This window comes from Papaver somniferum, chromosome 4, assembly GCF_003573695.1.
Source record: "Papaver somniferum cultivar HN1 chromosome 4, ASM357369v1, whole genome shotgun sequence".
NCBI lineage: Eukaryota > Viridiplantae > Streptophyta > Magnoliopsida > Ranunculales > Papaveraceae > Papaver > Papaver somniferum.
The window spans coordinates 143653279-143669586 of record NC_039361.1 but is presented as its reverse complement, the minus strand read 5'-3'; the positions used below and the strand labels follow the sequence as shown (position 1 = coordinate 143669586).

The 16308-nt window shown below is 37.7% G+C and overlaps 2 protein-coding genes across 3 annotated transcripts; one reads left to right on the top strand and one right to left on the bottom strand.

The window, feature by feature from the left end:
• Positions 1 to 1809: 1809 nt before the first annotated feature.
• Positions 1810 to 7241, top strand: LOC113271449 (chaperone protein ClpD, chloroplastic-like). The gene is made up of 12 exons (XM_026521311.1): positions 1810 to 2924; positions 3016 to 3188; positions 3293 to 3522; positions 3713 to 3821; positions 3913 to 4043; positions 4357 to 4458; positions 4535 to 4816; positions 4910 to 5025; positions 5120 to 5414; positions 6108 to 6341; positions 6424 to 6663; positions 6756 to 7241. The coding sequence occupies exons 1-12, from the start codon at positions 2233 to 2235 to the stop codon at positions 7071 to 7073; spliced, it is 2922 nt and encodes a 973-aa protein (XP_026377096.1). The 5' UTR covers positions 1810 to 2232; the 3' UTR covers positions 7074 to 7241.
• Positions 7242 to 7584: 343 nt separating this feature from the next.
• LOC113271451 (casein kinase II subunit beta-3-like) lies at positions 7585 to 10596 on the bottom strand. 2 transcript variants are annotated; one of them, XM_026521313.1, is made up of 6 exons: positions 10293 to 10596; positions 9965 to 10211; positions 9528 to 9755; positions 9114 to 9220; positions 8826 to 8991; positions 7585 to 8006 (listed from the first exon to the last, which is right to left on the bottom strand). In XM_026521313.1, the coding sequence occupies exons 2-6, from the start codon at positions 10140 to 10142 to the stop codon at positions 7870 to 7872; spliced, it is 816 nt and encodes a 271-aa protein (XP_026377098.1). In that variant the 5' UTR covers positions 10143 to 10211; positions 10293 to 10596; the 3' UTR covers positions 7585 to 7869. The 2 variants fall into 2 exon arrangements, with proteins under 2 accessions (XP_026377098.1, XP_026377097.1); XM_026521312.1 differs by having other exon boundaries at positions 9965 to 10208.
• Positions 10597 to 16308: the final 5712 nt, after the last annotated feature.

Below are 16308 nucleotides of genomic sequence, written 5' to 3'. Positions count from 1 at the left end.
TGTGTTAACTGAGACAATCCAAGAAAAAAGAGGAGTGTGAAATTTAATGTTGCCGAAGATGAATACAATTGCAGAAATTAAATTCTTTCACTTGAGATTCTGTCGATGGTGCACAATAACCATACATGATACTATGCGAAAACATTTTTCAGAAATTTCAAGAAGAAATAATGAACCTTAATAATCACGATGCAAATACGTTGAGTGGTCGCTTCGTTCAAATTAATCACCAAGTAAGTTTGTAAATTAATCACCAAGTAGGTTTGTATGTTGCTACGGTAAACAAGCCAATCGAAGTCGAATGAGTGGTGAAAACGATATTCAAATTCAACAATTATACATATTCCAAATTTTTAAAATAATTTGTGATTTCTTCAATGAATTTATTTTTGTAAATCACAGGAACAAAGAAGTCGGGTGAATTGGCTCCATATAAATGAAAATGATTTCCATTATGGAAGTTGTTAATAGTTGCCTATATATAATCCAGTCTTAGTTTTTTAAGTAAAGTTTTAATTTATTAATTCTCAATTTTAGTCTAAAAATAAGTTTTAATTTCTTAATCAAATATAAATCTGATTAAACGCAGGATTTAATTAAGTATCGATAAATTAAAAATATAAGTCTAATTTTCAACGATACTTCTTGGTTTAAGTTAAACTTCCGAATTAATTAACAACTGTGCCATCTTAAAAGATATAAATTTCAAATTAATTAATAATATTCTGTCATTTTGTAAGATATAAACTTGGACAATAAAACTTAAATAAAGACTTCGATAAGAATCTTTGACAATCTTTGATCTCCTGATTTTCGTTATATTTGAAGAAACTTCTATTCGATGCGCTATTGGGGATGTTTTTCTTTGTTCTTGTTACTAGTATGGTTAACTTTCAAATTTTCTTTGTCCTTGCCTTGAACTCTTCTTTACCTTTTAACTGCAGGTTTGATTTGGTTAATATCCAAAACTTGAAGACTTATTTGCATTTTACTTATTTCTTTATGTTTATCACATATCTTGTTAACAACAGCTTCAAGTACTACTCCAGAACAACCAAATTGGATTGCTAAATGAAGTTGGATTGTAAATTTTGCCATTTGAAAAATTTGGGATAAAACTTTGGTGTAAAAATCAAGTTTAAAACTCACGTATTTATTGACGATAGAGAATGAACCGCTAGAGATAGAGTCTCCATTGAGCAACTTACTCCGTTTATCGTTGGTGGTAACCACTTGAATGCTCGATAGAAAGTCTATCATTACACACTTTCTCATAGTGGCACAGCTAGTTTGACAGGCTATCTTGCACCTAAACGGAAAAATTTTCCATACCGCGTAGGAAGTAGGAACCGACCAAATGATCAACAGCTTAACTTTTTTTTTTTTTGAAGGTGTGAAAAAAAGTCATGAGACATCCACACAAAATGATTTTGTGCTATAAAATTCCCATAATAAAGAACACTATCTTGTCTTGCTTGCTTAAGGCTCTAGCTAGTGGGGGTGTGATGGTAGTGGTAGAAGTCCAGTCCTTGACGCCACAACTTGGTGTACATTTCATATTTGATTGCATCACTTCTGTCTTCACTCTCTAGTATCAATGGATCTGTCTCCGTCTCTTGGTTGATTTTGCTTTTGGTGGCAGCCTCCGGCTCTGAATAAAAAGCAAGCAAAATTGGGTGTGAATTGAAGGCAGATAAGTCCAAGGCAGTCTAGTTCCATCAAGAGGAAAACAAGGAAGTCTAGTCAAAGAGAATAGAAGAGGAATAAAAGACAGCAAGGCCAAGATGGACAAGGGAAAGGCAGCAGCACAAGCAAGCTGCAAAATGCAGCAAATCCCCTTAAGAAAGAATCAATCAAAAAACTTGTTGGTTAGGGGGGTTTGAGTAACGTGTTCTCTTCGTTCTCTTGATCCATTTCCTTCCTTCTCCACCAAACCAAACCTCGAGGAAACTCTCTTCTCTACTTCTTCTCTGGGATTTCCTTTGAGAATGACATGAAAAAGAAATTTACATTCAAAATAATTTAAAAAAAAAAGAGTCAAAAATACAATAAAATGAATTTTCCTTTGCTTAACTACCAAACTGTTGAAGACTTCTTCTCTCTAATCATACATATACTATACTAGTCCTCTTCTTTCTGTAACAGTAGATAGAAATTAGAGAATAGAGATTAAAGAGAGACTGCCATTAAAAGAAAAAAGAAAAAGAAAAAAACTGAGTGTAAATATAGAGAATGGAAATTTCTTCAACTTGTTCTTCATCTGTAGTATCAGTTGTTCATAACCAATTTCATTTGAAAGCATCGAAATCCTCCTCCTCCTCTTCTTCTTCTTGTAAATTACTCCAACGCCAAATTCTTAATTTCCCAACTTTATATTCCTCCTCTTCTTCTTTTTCCTCTATTACATTTGGGATCTCAATTTCTGATCATCAATACGGATCCAATTCTATTCAAAGAAGAATACAAAGGAGCAGAAGAAGGAGAAGAAGAATTGGAATCTCAGCAGTATTCGAGAGATTCACTGAGAGAGCAATCAAAGCAGTGGTTTTCTCCCAAAGAGAAGCTAGATCACTGGGCAAAGACATGGTCTTTACACAACACATTTTATTGGGTTTGATCGCTGAAGACCGTTCTCCTAACGGTTATCTAGCCTCTGGAATTACCCTTGACAAAGCCATAGACGCTGTTCGCACCATTTGGAATAGCAACAGCGATGATGATAACGCCGCATCTAAGTCAAAGGAACCGGCTGCTTCTTCGTCATTTTCATCATCCGAGACACCCTTCTCAATAAGCAGCAAGAGAGTTTTCGAAGCTGCAGTTGAGTATTCCAGGAGTAATGGTTATAATTTCATTGCCCCTGACCACATTTCCATTGCTTTGTTCACTTCTGATGATGGCAGCGCTGCTCGTGTCCTCAAAAGGTAGTGTGTGTTTTTTTTTTACTTCTTGTGCTGATTGCTAATTTGTGTGAATTGTTGTGTAAATGAATTGTGGCAATGATAATTTTGACAGATTGGGAGCTGACATTAATCAATTAGGAGCTGTTGCAGTCTCTAGACTTCAAGGGGAACTTGCCAAGGATGGTAGAGAACCATTTAAGACTTCGTCCTCATCCAAGTCACCGCGCCAAAAAAATACGTCCGATAAGACTGCATCCGCCGTAAGATCTTCAGAAAAGAAAAAAGGTGTGGCATTTTGCTTCAGTTTACATTTTGTGTGTGTGTCTCATGTGAGCTCTACGTTGAGGTCTGTCTAAAACCAAATGTGTCTTGGTTATGTTCCATTGCAGAGAAAAGTGCTTTAGAACAGTTTTGTGTAGACCTTACTGCTAGAGCCAATGAAGGGAAAATCGATCCTGTAATCGCTCGAGATGATGAAGTTCGGAGAATCGTTCAGATTCTCTGCCGGAGAACCAAGAAGAACCCGATTCTTTTGGGTGAGCCTGGGGTTGGGAAAACTGCCATTGCTGAAGGCCTGGCAACTAGAATTGTGGATGGGGATGTTCCTCCTTTTCTCTTGGTGTGTGTAATTTTCAGTGTTCTTTTCTGTCTCAATTCACCAAGATATCTATTGCCATTATTTAAAAGCTGACATTGGACAAACACGTAACTAAAACTGTGAAAATATGTACCACAATAGAAATTTATACTAGAAAAATGTGATGTTACATTTCACATATTTATATATGCTTTTGCCATTTGATCTGCAGACAAAACGTGTGTTGTCTTTGGATATTGGTTTACTAATGGCAGGTGCCAAGGAAAGGGGTGAGCTAGAGTCACGGGTTACTAACTTGATCAGTGAGATACTAAAAGAAGGTAGGTTATCTGCCGGCATCTGATTAAGTTTTCCACCTTTTATATGTCATAACACAATTCAAAATATTTATGAATTCATGTGTCAGTGCAGGTAATGTAATTTTGTTTATTGATGAAGTCCATACACTAATTGGGTCTGGCACAGTTGGAAGAGGAAGCAAAGGGTCGGGTCTTGATATTGCCAACTTATTGAAGCCTGCACTTGGAAGGGGAGAATTACAGGTTAGGTCTCATGTGGGAGAAAATGTACTTTGGCATACCCTGTATCAGTGACCAGGAAAATCAGATATAGTTGTTCTTTAAAATAATCCTAGATGCATTGGAGTATTTGTGCATTGTGTTTCCATGTGATGGTACACGGAAGTAGCAAGAAGAAATCATTTAGTACGAAAAGATAGGAAGTTGACATATCTAAAGCATTCCTGCAAAACTTTCTCACCTATGTGGGAGTTACATAAACAAATATTCCATTTCATTTGCAACTTGTATATCTCCAATTATGTGCCAAAAACTGACAGCAGACAACTACTCTCAGTGCATTGCATCTACAACTTTGGACGAGCACCGGAGCATTTTTGAGAAGGATAAAGCATTAGCTCGGCGATTTCAACCTGTGTTTATTGATGAACCAAGAGAGGTAAATACTAATCCATGCAAGCTATTTTTTGGGTCGCCATCAACATTTTGGTTGTAATTCACTATATCCTTCATAGGTGGACGCCATTAAGATATTGTTGGGTTTGCAAGAGAAGTACGCAGCTCATCACAAGTGCAGATATACACCGGAAGCCATAAATGCCGCTGTATACCTCTCAGCAAGGTATATTTCTGATAGGTATCTTCCCGACAAAGCTATTGACCTCATGGATGAAGCAGGAAGCAGGGCCAGAATAGATGCATTTAGGAAGAAAAAGGAACAACAAACAATTATTCTCCCAAAGTCACCAAACGACTATTGGCAAGAAATCAGAGCTGTCCAGTCAATGCATGAAGTGGTATTAACTAATAACTATTCTTATATGTTACATAAAGTTAGTCTTAGATCCACTATTTTGGTGTGGGAGTAAGTCATTTCTTTTGACGTGCAGGTCCTGGCTAATAAATCAAAATATGGATTTGGCGATTCTAGTCCTGATGAAGAAAATGTAGAAGTCATTTCAGAACCCCTTGTCCGCTCTACATCAGATGTCAACGGTGATGATGAGTATGATTCTGTTCTCGCTACCATCTATAAGAATGTGTTTTAAGCCTGTCCCGAATCATCTGATTCTGATGTGTAATAGTGCACTATTTTCCAGACTTGCAGTTGTTGGAATTGAAGAGATAGCCTCTGTAGCATCTCTTTGGTCAGGAGTTCCAGTTCAGCAGCTCACTGCAGACGAAAGACTGCGCCTGGTGGATCTTGACGAACAGCTTAAGAAGAGGGTAGTTGGCCAAGATGAGGCGGTTGTAGCAATATCTCGAGCTGTGAAGAGATCCCGGGTTGGCCTAAAAGACCCCAACAGACCCATTGCAGCAATGCTCTTCTGCGGACCCACTGGTGTTGGCAAAACCGAACTCACAAAAGCTCTGGCAGCATGCTACTTTGGATCTGTAAGTCTTCACATCATAATTTATAGAATTTATTGGTTCTTTATCTTATATTGTGTAGAAGGTCCACAACAGTGGAAGCTAAAATTGTCAAAAATAAAAAACAACTAAAATTTGGCTTTAGCAGTAGCAATTTGACAAAACCCAGTATGGTACCTTCACAATTTGTAGCCAAGCGGTAGTTTAAAGTGAGCTTCCCTGCCACACAAAAAATAGTTAGAATAGATTCATGGTATTTAATAAAATATCAATAACATATACAAGTACGCGTAGGCTAAAACTCCGCTCAGATGGGACACAGTTTCAGATTGCGCTTGGCTTATCACGCGTGCTTTTATACATCTTGTGGCTGGCTCAGTTTAAATGTGAGTTTGTCATTGGGCGTAGTTTTAAACTACGCATAGTCATATTTGGCAATCGCCAAATCTCACTGCCAAATTTTGCATATTCTCCCATTCCGGTGCATATAAAAGTCAAATTTGGCTTGTATAGCATGCATTGTGGATGCTTTTACCGACTTAATGTTTGATTTAAACCTGGTTCCTAGCTCTAAGCACGCAAGATACCTTTTCCTTGAACATTGACAGTTTCAGAAAGTGTAGCATGTAGAGGGTTTAACAGACGTATTTCCCATCTCATATCAAGCATCCGCTTTTAATGCCGTATCTGCCCTTGGCATTTATTTTATCTTTACAGGAGGAAACAATGTTAAGATTGGATATGAGTGAATACATGGAGCGTCACAGTGTGAGCAAGCTGATTGGGTCTCCGCCAGGTTATGTCGGTTACGGCGATGGAGGTGTTCTGACAGAAGCAATCAGAAGAAAACCTTTCACTGTCGTATTACTAGATGAAATCGAGAAAGCCCATCCAGATATATTTAACATCCTCCTCCAAGTATTTGAAGATGGACACCTTACTGATTCCCAGGTATAATTATTCTTAGCTATGCTCCAACAAAGAAATTTGGAAGATATGTACTGCTTTTGCCTAATTCTTGTTTTCTTCATAGGGAAGGAGAGTATCGTTCAAGAACACACTGATTGTCATGACATCAAATGTGGGTTCGAGCGCCATTGCAAAAGGTAGACGGAACAGTATTGGTTTCATACTTGATGATGATGATGGCAAGTCAGGATCATATGCTGCAATGAAAGCTTTGTTAATGGAAGAATTAAAGGCCTATTTTCGTCCAGAATTACTCAACAGGTTGGACGAGGTTGTCGTTTTCCGTCCACTCGAGACTACACAGGTCTGTTTCCTATCTTTATTTATCCATAAGCATCAGTTTTCTTCATTGATCCCGCACTACTTACAGAAAAGAGTGATGCATTTGGTTTTCAGATGGTGGAGATTGTAAGCATAATGCTAAAGGAGGTGAAGGAAAGATTAATGTCCCTGGGCATCGGCCTTGAGATATCTGATGCTATCGTGGACCTCGTCTGCAGGCAGGGGTATGACCGAAGTTATGGGGCCCGGCCTCTTAGGAGGGCAATCACTCATCTAATTGAAGATGTACTGAGTGAAGCTGTCCTTGCTGGCGACTGCAAGCCTGGTGAGACAGCCGTAATTGATGTGGATGCTGCTTCTGGAAAACCATTCGTCACAGCTCTTCATTCAGACCAGACGTCCCAGTTATCTGATGCAACTTCTATGACATAAAATGTATAGACATTTGATGTATATTCAACTTACTTCCAACAGAGTCTTTCACCTTCACTTGTATAGTTGTAGACAGTTCTGTATATTCTGATGTTAAAAAGATTCTGTATATAGTAGACACACAAACAAATACAACGTGATTCAAAATATCTTCGTTCATTTTCTCCAGAGGTGTAAAAGATATCTTGAGCTTTGTTTAGAATTCAGTTACTGCACAGGTACATTCAAGAAGGTTGCAGTACTCTTAAGTTATTCAGGTCTTACTTGTGTTTCACCAGTAAGCACTCAACATGCAAACTTAGTCCTCCTGTTTTGCTAAACTACAGTTCATGTGGTTCACGAAAGATGAAAAAGCTTTGGACTGGAATAAGTTGCTTCCAAAGTCCACTGACTAGTACACTCAGTCTCACCAGGAAGCCGTGATTTAAGAAGCCACAAAAAATTAACCTCACGTTATCATTGCAGGCATTTTCACTATGATGCTTAGCAAGAATAATGCAGTGTCGCGATTAAAGAAAATATAAAGCATCTCATCTTATACCATTCTATGCCGTAAACAGTTTTTAAATGTAATTCCACCCATGCCGATCCGCTGGCAATATAGCAAATGATTGAGTTCTCTTGCACATCCAGGATTATTAAGATGAAAACCAATCCTGTGATGGAACATGCCAATCAACGCATATGATGTTCTTTACATAGTCCCGATAGTCTCGACTGACAGTCTTTCCCCTGCCCTCCCATTATCACACACCCCTTGTACATCTATGAGAAGAGAACAATAAACTGAAAATCATCATTTAACTCCCTTGTGGACCTTGAATCCGAAAATCCTGGGTACATAAGTCTGAACTGGCTTCGCAGGCTTTGCCGAGGGATAAGTCATCAAGAACAAGTGTGGGAATGTTGTTCCAATATAAGCACCATCCATATCTAAAGTATGTCAAGGAGAACGTAGAAGACAAGGAGAATTTTCGAAAAACACTCTGTAACCAGCTAGAATTACATGAACAAAAATAAGAAGAAATGAAGAATTATTCTTTTTTTTTTTTTTTTTGATTCGAAAAAATGAAGAATTATTCAATAAGTGTGCTACTTTGCTAGCAAATTTTTCTCCAGAAAACCAAGTGCTGTTTTCAAAAAACTATCACAAAAGACTGCTCTACATATAAATAAGGATTAAAGAGGAGTTTTACTATCTCCTCCAATCAAATTGAGCTTTTCTAGCAGTTCTTAGTTATTCCTTATCCCATTCCAAGCTTTTTTTGCTTGTAAAGTAGATGTAGAATAACATAAAAGAACTTTTCTAGCAGTTCTTAGTTATTCCTCATCCCATTCGTTTCTTATTTAACTAGACATCTTTTGTCAAGACCTGTTCACTAGGAACTTTTCTACTATAGCGAGATCAGAATAGACCATTTTTCGGCATATTCTCATATGAATATCTTGTGGGCTGTAGCAACAGTGAAACACTCGCATGATCTCACCACTATCTAGATAGATCTTCCTCTGTTTTATTTCCTGTTTCCTGCGGACTATCCTCATTTCTAGCCTTGGTATTGCTAATCTTTACCATTCACCCAAACTTTACTAAACTCATCATACGAGCATGTTTCGGACTGACTAATCTATATCACTAAAACAATGAAGACAAAATATCTCCATGACATGATAATATCATAAATAAGAACAAAAAAACTGAAGCACAAGAAAACTGGAAACTTCAGTGAGCGTGTACGCATAAAAGGATACTGCTCTGGTATTTGCACCTTGGAAAATATATGTCTTCACATTTGGGACAGTAGATCTTTACCGAGCCACCACGAGGAATATCTGATGTTCCCACTGGCAAGCATGGTTGTCCACTGCATGACACTCGAGCACATCTTCCAAATTCCACCCTCTTGTATTTCTCATGCTGCAAATAAATTGAATAAAAATGCAGGAAACATAAGCCTCAGGCCTCGGCAAACCCAAATAATAAATCCCTCAAAACTGAAACGAAGACATCCAGAAAGAAGAGAGAGAGAGACACCGTACCATGGCATTCAAACCTTTATGGGTTAAGATGTATCGCGCATGTATAAGACCATATAACAATTCTGCAGCAGATTCAGTTTCATTGTTCTGCTCACCATCCATATCAGCTACAAAAACAATTACACAAAGACAAAGAACATCAGCACAATGTTGTTTGCTTTGCTGAACAAGACCATGATGCCCTTAAAGCCTATACGCGATGAATAGGCCCTTGTAATCATGTCATATTTGCTTACTATGGCTAATTCCGCGAAGTCTTTTTCACTAGGTACAACTAGCAATTCCTATTTTTCTGTTACGGAATAGACCATAGATCAATTCCCATAGATTTCTTCTGTTCATATCATCCAAAATCTTATAGATACAGGACTAAAATTGGATGACAAAAGGATGAATTGAAGTATATTAACAAACCTGGTAGAGGGCTCAAGGGGTCATTATCGAGGATGATATCCAAGGCATGATCATAGCGCGGAACTTGTCCTTGGAGTCCACACAAATTGAAATCATCCTGTATATAATCCTCATCAACTTCACAAAGAAGCTCATTACCTCTCAATCCACAAAACCAAGATATCCATGAGATATCTTCTCCTTCAGAACTACTACTGCTTATGTCTGTTTCTTCCTCCTCTTCACTTCCTGCAATTACAAATAACCTCACTCCATTAATCCATTACTACTATTTTTTCTCATTCAAATTTTTTTCGAAAAAAAAAGAAGAAAACAACAGACCAAAGAACAGCTTTTGAAAGACCACAATCAAGTAAATAGGAGCTTTATTTTAAAAAGAAGAGTGATAATGTAGCTGTAATTCCAAGTAGTAGTGTAAATAAAGAGAGACAGTGAACCTGGAACAGGAGGAGAGAGGAGTTTTTTGTTGTGATTGTTCTTATTTTTGGTGTTGTTGTTGTTGGTGGTGGGGGTGGTAGTAACAGCTTGCTTCTTTGTCGTGTTTGTTGCCGATGTTGGAATAGAAGGAGGAGGAGGATTAACAGATCTAGTGTTGTCCGCGACGCCACGTCTCATCGTTCTAATAACTTTACTCCTTGCTCTTCTTGTTGTTCGGTGGCGGTGGCGGCGGCGGCGGTGGTTCTACTTCATAAAAAAGAACAAATCAAAATAAACAAACATGTAGATGTATGTAGCAGAGGAGGAGGAGGATGACCTAGTAAGTACCTGTTTCAAGAGTCCAGAATGGAAAGGGCCGATTTCGCTTTCATTTCAGATTGCTAGTCTTATACGGTGATGCTGCGGCTGATTTAAAACGAGAAGAGCAAAAAAAAAAATAAAAAAACAGCAAACGGGCGGCGGAGATTATTCTTACTCACTCTCTCTAACTCATCGTCCGTCCCTCAACTCTAACTTTTTCTCTGTTACTTTTAACTTAATGAGACGATGGTGATGATATTTTATTAATGAAGATCAGAAGAATCTTGTAGATATTAAATTTTTACAGGTTTTTATGTTGTTGTTTTTTTTTGTGTCGACCTCCATTCCATTCCATCCCATCTTTACTATTCGTCCCTCGCCTAGTCACTTGGACTACTGTTCATTGGTCTTACAATCTTACAAGCCCAGCCCACACAGGTTTTCTTTCTTTCTTTTTTGTTTCTTGAAAACCGTGGTTGAAGGCAAACACAATATCTCCCACATAAGTCTATTTTGCTTCTAGGTTAAGGTAAACCTACCTAGGTACTCCTCTATTCTTTCAGAAAATACCGACACCTAAATTTCACCAAGAGCATGATCAGTGGTATCTCATCAATTCTAGTAAGGAGGAAGCTAGGGATTAGATCCCCATCGTATTAGAGGTTTGTATTTAAAGTAGTTGTATAGAGGGGTTTGGCGGGGTTGGGTCTAGCAATGGGGCTAGGGATGGCAATGGGACGGGGACCTTGAATCCCGTCCCCTACATGTTCCCCATAAGAATGGGACGGGGACGGATATGGGGAATTCCCTTAGGGAATGGGTTTCCCATAGGTTACCATAACATTACAATAAATATTTAAAATTTTATAAATAATAATAATTTAAAAATAATTATAATGTTTCAAACAATAATAATAACCTAAACAGTGCATTTTAAAATTTTAAGTTTATAATAACCAACTAAAACTGAAAAATAAAGGAAACAATTGATCTACAACTAAGTATTATGGTTCCTTTTACTTCTTAGTTCCTCATTATTAACCATCTTCCTCCATGTTAATCATCTCGTCATGATCTTTTTCGTTATCTTTCAAAAAAATTCCTCGTTCAGATATAATAGATTATGGTATGAGGCGGGTATGGGGTGGGGACCTTGAATCCCATCCCCACCCCATCCCCGCATCACTACTTTCGGGGATTCCCCGTACCCCGTCTCGTTCCCCGTTTATACGGGTAAAACCCTAACCCTTAGGGGCGGGTTCCCAAGGATGAGTTTGAGTGGGGCAAATTGCCATCCCTAAGTGGGGCTAGTCCAACTGGTTGGATTTGTGTAGGGGCCTGGGTCCGGCTTTAGCCTATCAAAAAATATATATATATATATATATATATATATATCAAAATTCAAAGATAGGCTCTAAGGATGGAAGGTGTTACGCTCACTTAGGCTGGAAGGTCCGTGCTTGTGAAAGCCACACCGGACTAGGTCCCTATATACCAAATGACATGTTTTCCTTTCCCGGGTAAAATTTTAATTATAATGACGAAGTTTCAGAGAGATTTCTGGTGGGGAAAAAGATGAAAAAAAGGATTCTACATCAAAGGTTGGGGAATGGTTAGCCAAACCAAAAAGAATGTCAGTCTCGGTTTCAAAAATCGCAAACTGGTTAATGAAGCATGCAAACAAAACTAGCTTGGTAACTTGTATCTAATCCTCGAGGCCTTTGAGCTAAAATCTATAAATCTTGATACTTTTCATGGACTTGCCCAGTTAGGGGCAATTATAAAAACATGGATCTGTTGCTTGGAATGGAATCAAGGAGGGCCTAACCAAACTTAAAAATTTTGGAATATGGGAACTGGATATCCACTCAACAACCAATATATGGGAGCATAATTGGATCCCAGGAGCGAAAACGCCTTTGATCAACCAGTCCCAACATGAGATATCTGAAAGATTTTTGGAGATTGGCGAATTATGGGACCCAGTAAGGCGAGACTGGAATATAACCTTGTTGGAGACTATTTTCGATCCTCACATCGTTGATCTCATCAAGTGCATCCAACCTCGTCTAGATGATCAAGATGTACTCCTTTGGAGTCTAACCAAGAATGGGAAATTCTCAACCAAATCCATATATGACGTCTTAGAAGGTACTGAGGAAAGATCCAAAGTCTTGAATTTGTTAGAAAAAATTTGGAAAATTAGGTCTACCCCTAAGATAAAACTCTTTCTTTGGAAATGTGTTTCCAACTTCCTTCTTGTAAGGGGGTGCTAGCCTACAGAATGACATTAGAGTCTGATAAGTGCCCTGTGTGCAATTATACTAGAGAGACGGTTTACCATCTTCTTATGGACCGTTCTTTCGCGAGAGAAGTTTGGTTTGGTATAAGCACATCTAATAGAGTTATAAATGACATAGATATTTACGAATGGATTCTTACTTGGTTCTTTAACTCCCATGATTGGGATGATCCTATGATTGACTGAGCGACTGTCTATGGCATAGTGGTTTGGAATATATGGAAGGAAAGATGTGACGTGGTTTTTAAAGACTTGATACCTACACCGGTGGAACTGATAAGGATCATAGAAATATAGATAGTAGTTCATAATTCGCTTACCAACAAAGGTATCAAGAGTAGTACTAGGACAACTAGAGGAAAAAAGAAGGAGGAATGGAAACCACCGAAGTTCGGGAAAAAAAATTAACTTTGATGCTCCATTCAAAGAAGGGGAATTAACAGTGGGACTGGGGTTCATAGATCGAAATCATTCAGGTACCTTTGCAACAACAACGTATATCAGAATAATCGCAACATCGGCTCTCATGGCAGAATGTTTGGCAGCAAAGAAAGCAATTAAATGGGCAACTTCGATCATCCAAGCACAGGTAATTCTCGAAGGGGACAACCAAGATGTTATCAATTATTTGACTGGAACAAATGATGATTTGGATTAGCAGTGTCAAAGAATATTGGAAGACGTCAAGACTATGGAAAAATCATTCAGCTATTATTAACCAATACATATCGGAAGACGGGGAAATAAAGTGGGACCGGAAACTTACTCTCCAACAAATATCTCTATGTCTATTTTTGAAATATTAAGTAAAGACTCAAAGTTTATTTTCAATTATGATTATGTAACTCGCACAGCAGTGACGAACAACTTTATAATATAATTTCTCTAAAAAGAAAAAAAAAGTCTATTTTGCTATAGAAAAAAACATAAGTTTATTTTTCCTACAATGCCAAAACCAATGACTCAGCAAGATCGGCTTGGAAAAACATCTACAAAATTGCCTTTTTGTGCAGGAAAACTACACAATTCAGATTGGAGATGGCAAACTACTACAACCAAAGAAAATTGGATTCCCATGCCCATGAATGCAACTATTACAGGAGACTCGGGCGACAATCTGGTTGGTTCTTTATTTGAACCTCATGCTTATACCTTCAATCATGAAATGGTACTGCAATATTTGTTAGAGCACTGCTCGGTCGAACTCGCAAGCGTTGCTATCCCAAGCTTGTTTGTCAAGTTTAGTTGCCAAAACTATAAGTCTTGATTTCCAGTCTACTTATAGCTAAGTCTCAGACTAGGATAGAAAGTATAGTTGAGATCTAGACTCCACGGCGTTCATCATACAAATACGAAGAACTACTCAAGGAACTAGTGGAACTTCATCGACTAAAAGGTATGTGGAGACTTGAACTTATCTATCACTCAAATCTATTTACTCTATCTCCTATCTTGAGACAAAAGTCATGTTGCTATATAGACTTTGATTATACATATTTGCTATTTCGAGCCGAGTTTATCTCGCTTATCTATTTCTCGGAATATGTGTTGGTAAGCTTTCGCTTTGGCCGAGTTCATCTTTACAAGTGACGAAAGTCATGTTGATTATTAAAATATATTGAAAATCACTTTAATGAAGAATAGTGTTTGACTAACCTCTATTTAACATCCTCTAAGAATGTTTCAATGATTGAAATGAGAGTTTAGAATACATAACCTTGAATGGATATAAACATTCTATGTGAACTCATACTTGTGTAAGTCCATAATCCTTGAACCAAAGTATGTGTACTTTGCGGCTCAGGATAACCGGAACTAAATTCCGTGTACCTGTACGCGTACTGTCGGAAGTTCACGTCCCGTGAGTTTCTGCTGGAATTTGTGAACTGAAAACAAACTTAATCTGGGTACTTAAGTATGCGTACCAGTATGCATACTTGAGTGGGTTATTTTCTAAAAACGGTTTATTCGTGAACTTAAACTTATATAAACTAAGGAATGCATATTTGCAAACCGTGGCTACAAAGTTCATGAATCGATTCGAGTGAATCAAAATTGTTTTTTCTTCGATTGTGTCTTGTATACTTCTATGAGATCTAAGCAATTGAAAACTCTCTAACTAGTTCTTTTGAGTCATTGAACTAGTTATGGTGAAGATGAATATGGTTGATATGAAAGTTCTCATATGGCTAAGCATTTGGTTAACTACTGTTGAACCAATTAGCTGTACACGTTTAGGTACGGTTACACAAACCTAAATGAACGTGCATTTCATTTGTGTATAACAAGCTAAGTTCGATCTAACGGTTGAAATATATTAGCTTGAATCTAATCAGGTTTTCATCTAACGGTGAATATTGAATGCTTACCAATGTAGCATTGATTGCAAACCCTGATTTTAAGACTATATAAAGGAGAACTCCATCAACTGGGAAACTAATCCCCACACCTCCTGTGTGATACTAGTTGTATAAGCTAGAGTCGATTCTCCTTTAACCTTAGGTTTCTACGAAGACCCTGTAGGTTAACGACTTGAAGACTTCATTTGGATTGTGAAGCCAAACCCAACTATTTTCTCTGTAGTTGCGTGATCTGATCTTGTTGTTTCTATCGTATTTGAGTATAATTGTAAGATTAACTTGATATTAATTTCTCCGATTGGCAAGATAGAAAAGTAGTCACAAAGATCTTCTTCTCATCGTTTGTGATTCCGTGATATCTTGTTTCGCCAGTCGATTAAGATTATTGTGAGGTGATTGATAATTCTAGGCTATTCTTCGGGAATATAAGTCCGGGTTATCGATTGGTTCCTGTTCACCTTGATTTATCAAAAGACGGAAAAAAATTCGTAGGTATTTCTATGGGAGAAGGGTTTATCTATTCCTGTAGACTTTTCTGTGTGATACAGATTTGTTTATTAAAGTCTTCGACTTTGGGTCGTACCAACTCTTAGTTGTGGGTGAGATCAACTAAGGGAATCAAGTGTGTAGTATCCTGCTGGGATCAGAGACGTAAGGAGCGCAACTGTACCTTGGATCAGTGTGATATTGATTGGGATTCAACTACAGTCTAGACCGAAGTTAGTTTGTAGTAGGCTAGTGTATGTAGAGGCTTAATACAGTGTGTTCAATATGGACTAGGTCTCGGGATTTTTCTGCATTTGCGGTTTCCTCGTTAACAAAACTTCTGGTGTCTGTGTTATTTCTTTTCCGCATTTTATTTTGTTATATAATTGAAATATCACATGTTGTGCGTTGAATCAATCAATTGGGAAATCCGACCTTTGGTTGTTGATTGAAATTGATTGATCCTTGAACATTGGTGTTTGGTACCATTCAAATTAATTTCTCTTGTATTCAATTAGACTCATAGATTTCTATTTGCTTGAGTAAGTATTGAATCGACAAATTGAGATATAACTCTTTGATATACTTCTTATTAAGATTGAGTCTGACTGTCTAGTTGATTCTCTTAAAAGTATATTGGAGTTAGTCCATACAAATTGCTGAGCGAATTATTGGGTGAGGTTGTTGTACCCCCACTTTTTTATGATTAATATTCAAACTCCAACAGTGACCCCACAACTACCCTAAAGTTCAAACAAATTTTTAAAGCAGACTGCCCACCAAAAATAACACTTTTCATGTGGAAAGTCGGTCACAATGGTCTACCATCATTTGAGATACTACATGTTCGAAACATTACAAACAACAATATGTGTCCAATTTGTAACAACAGCTC

Excerpts from the sequence above, each read along its gene's own strand:
- LOC113271449 (XM_026521311.1), top strand. The coding sequence starts at position 2,233 with ATGGAAATTTCTTCAACTTGTTCTTCATCTGTAGTATCAGTTGTTCAT. Across the intron at positions 3,822-3,912 it reads CAGTGAGATACTAAAAGAAG|GTAATGTAATTTTGTTTATT; the intron begins GTAGGTTATCTG and ends GTGTCAGTGCAG. Across the intron at positions 6,664-6,755 it reads GTCCACTCGAGACTACACAG|ATGGTGGAGATTGTAAGCAT; the intron begins GTCTGTTTCCTA and ends TTTGGTTTTCAG.
- LOC113271451 (XM_026521313.1), bottom strand. The coding sequence starts at position 10,142 with ATGAGACGTGGCGTCGCGGACAACACTAGATCTGTTAATCCTCCTCCT. Across the intron at positions 9,756-9,964 it reads CCTCTCTCCTCCTGTTCCAG|GAAGTGAAGAGGAGGAAGAA; the intron begins GTTCACTGTCTC and ends TTGTAATTGCAG. Across the intron at positions 9,221-9,527 it reads CCCCTTGAGCCCTCTACCAG|CTGATATGGATGGTGAGCAG; the intron begins GTTTGTTAATAT and ends TTGTTTTTGTAG.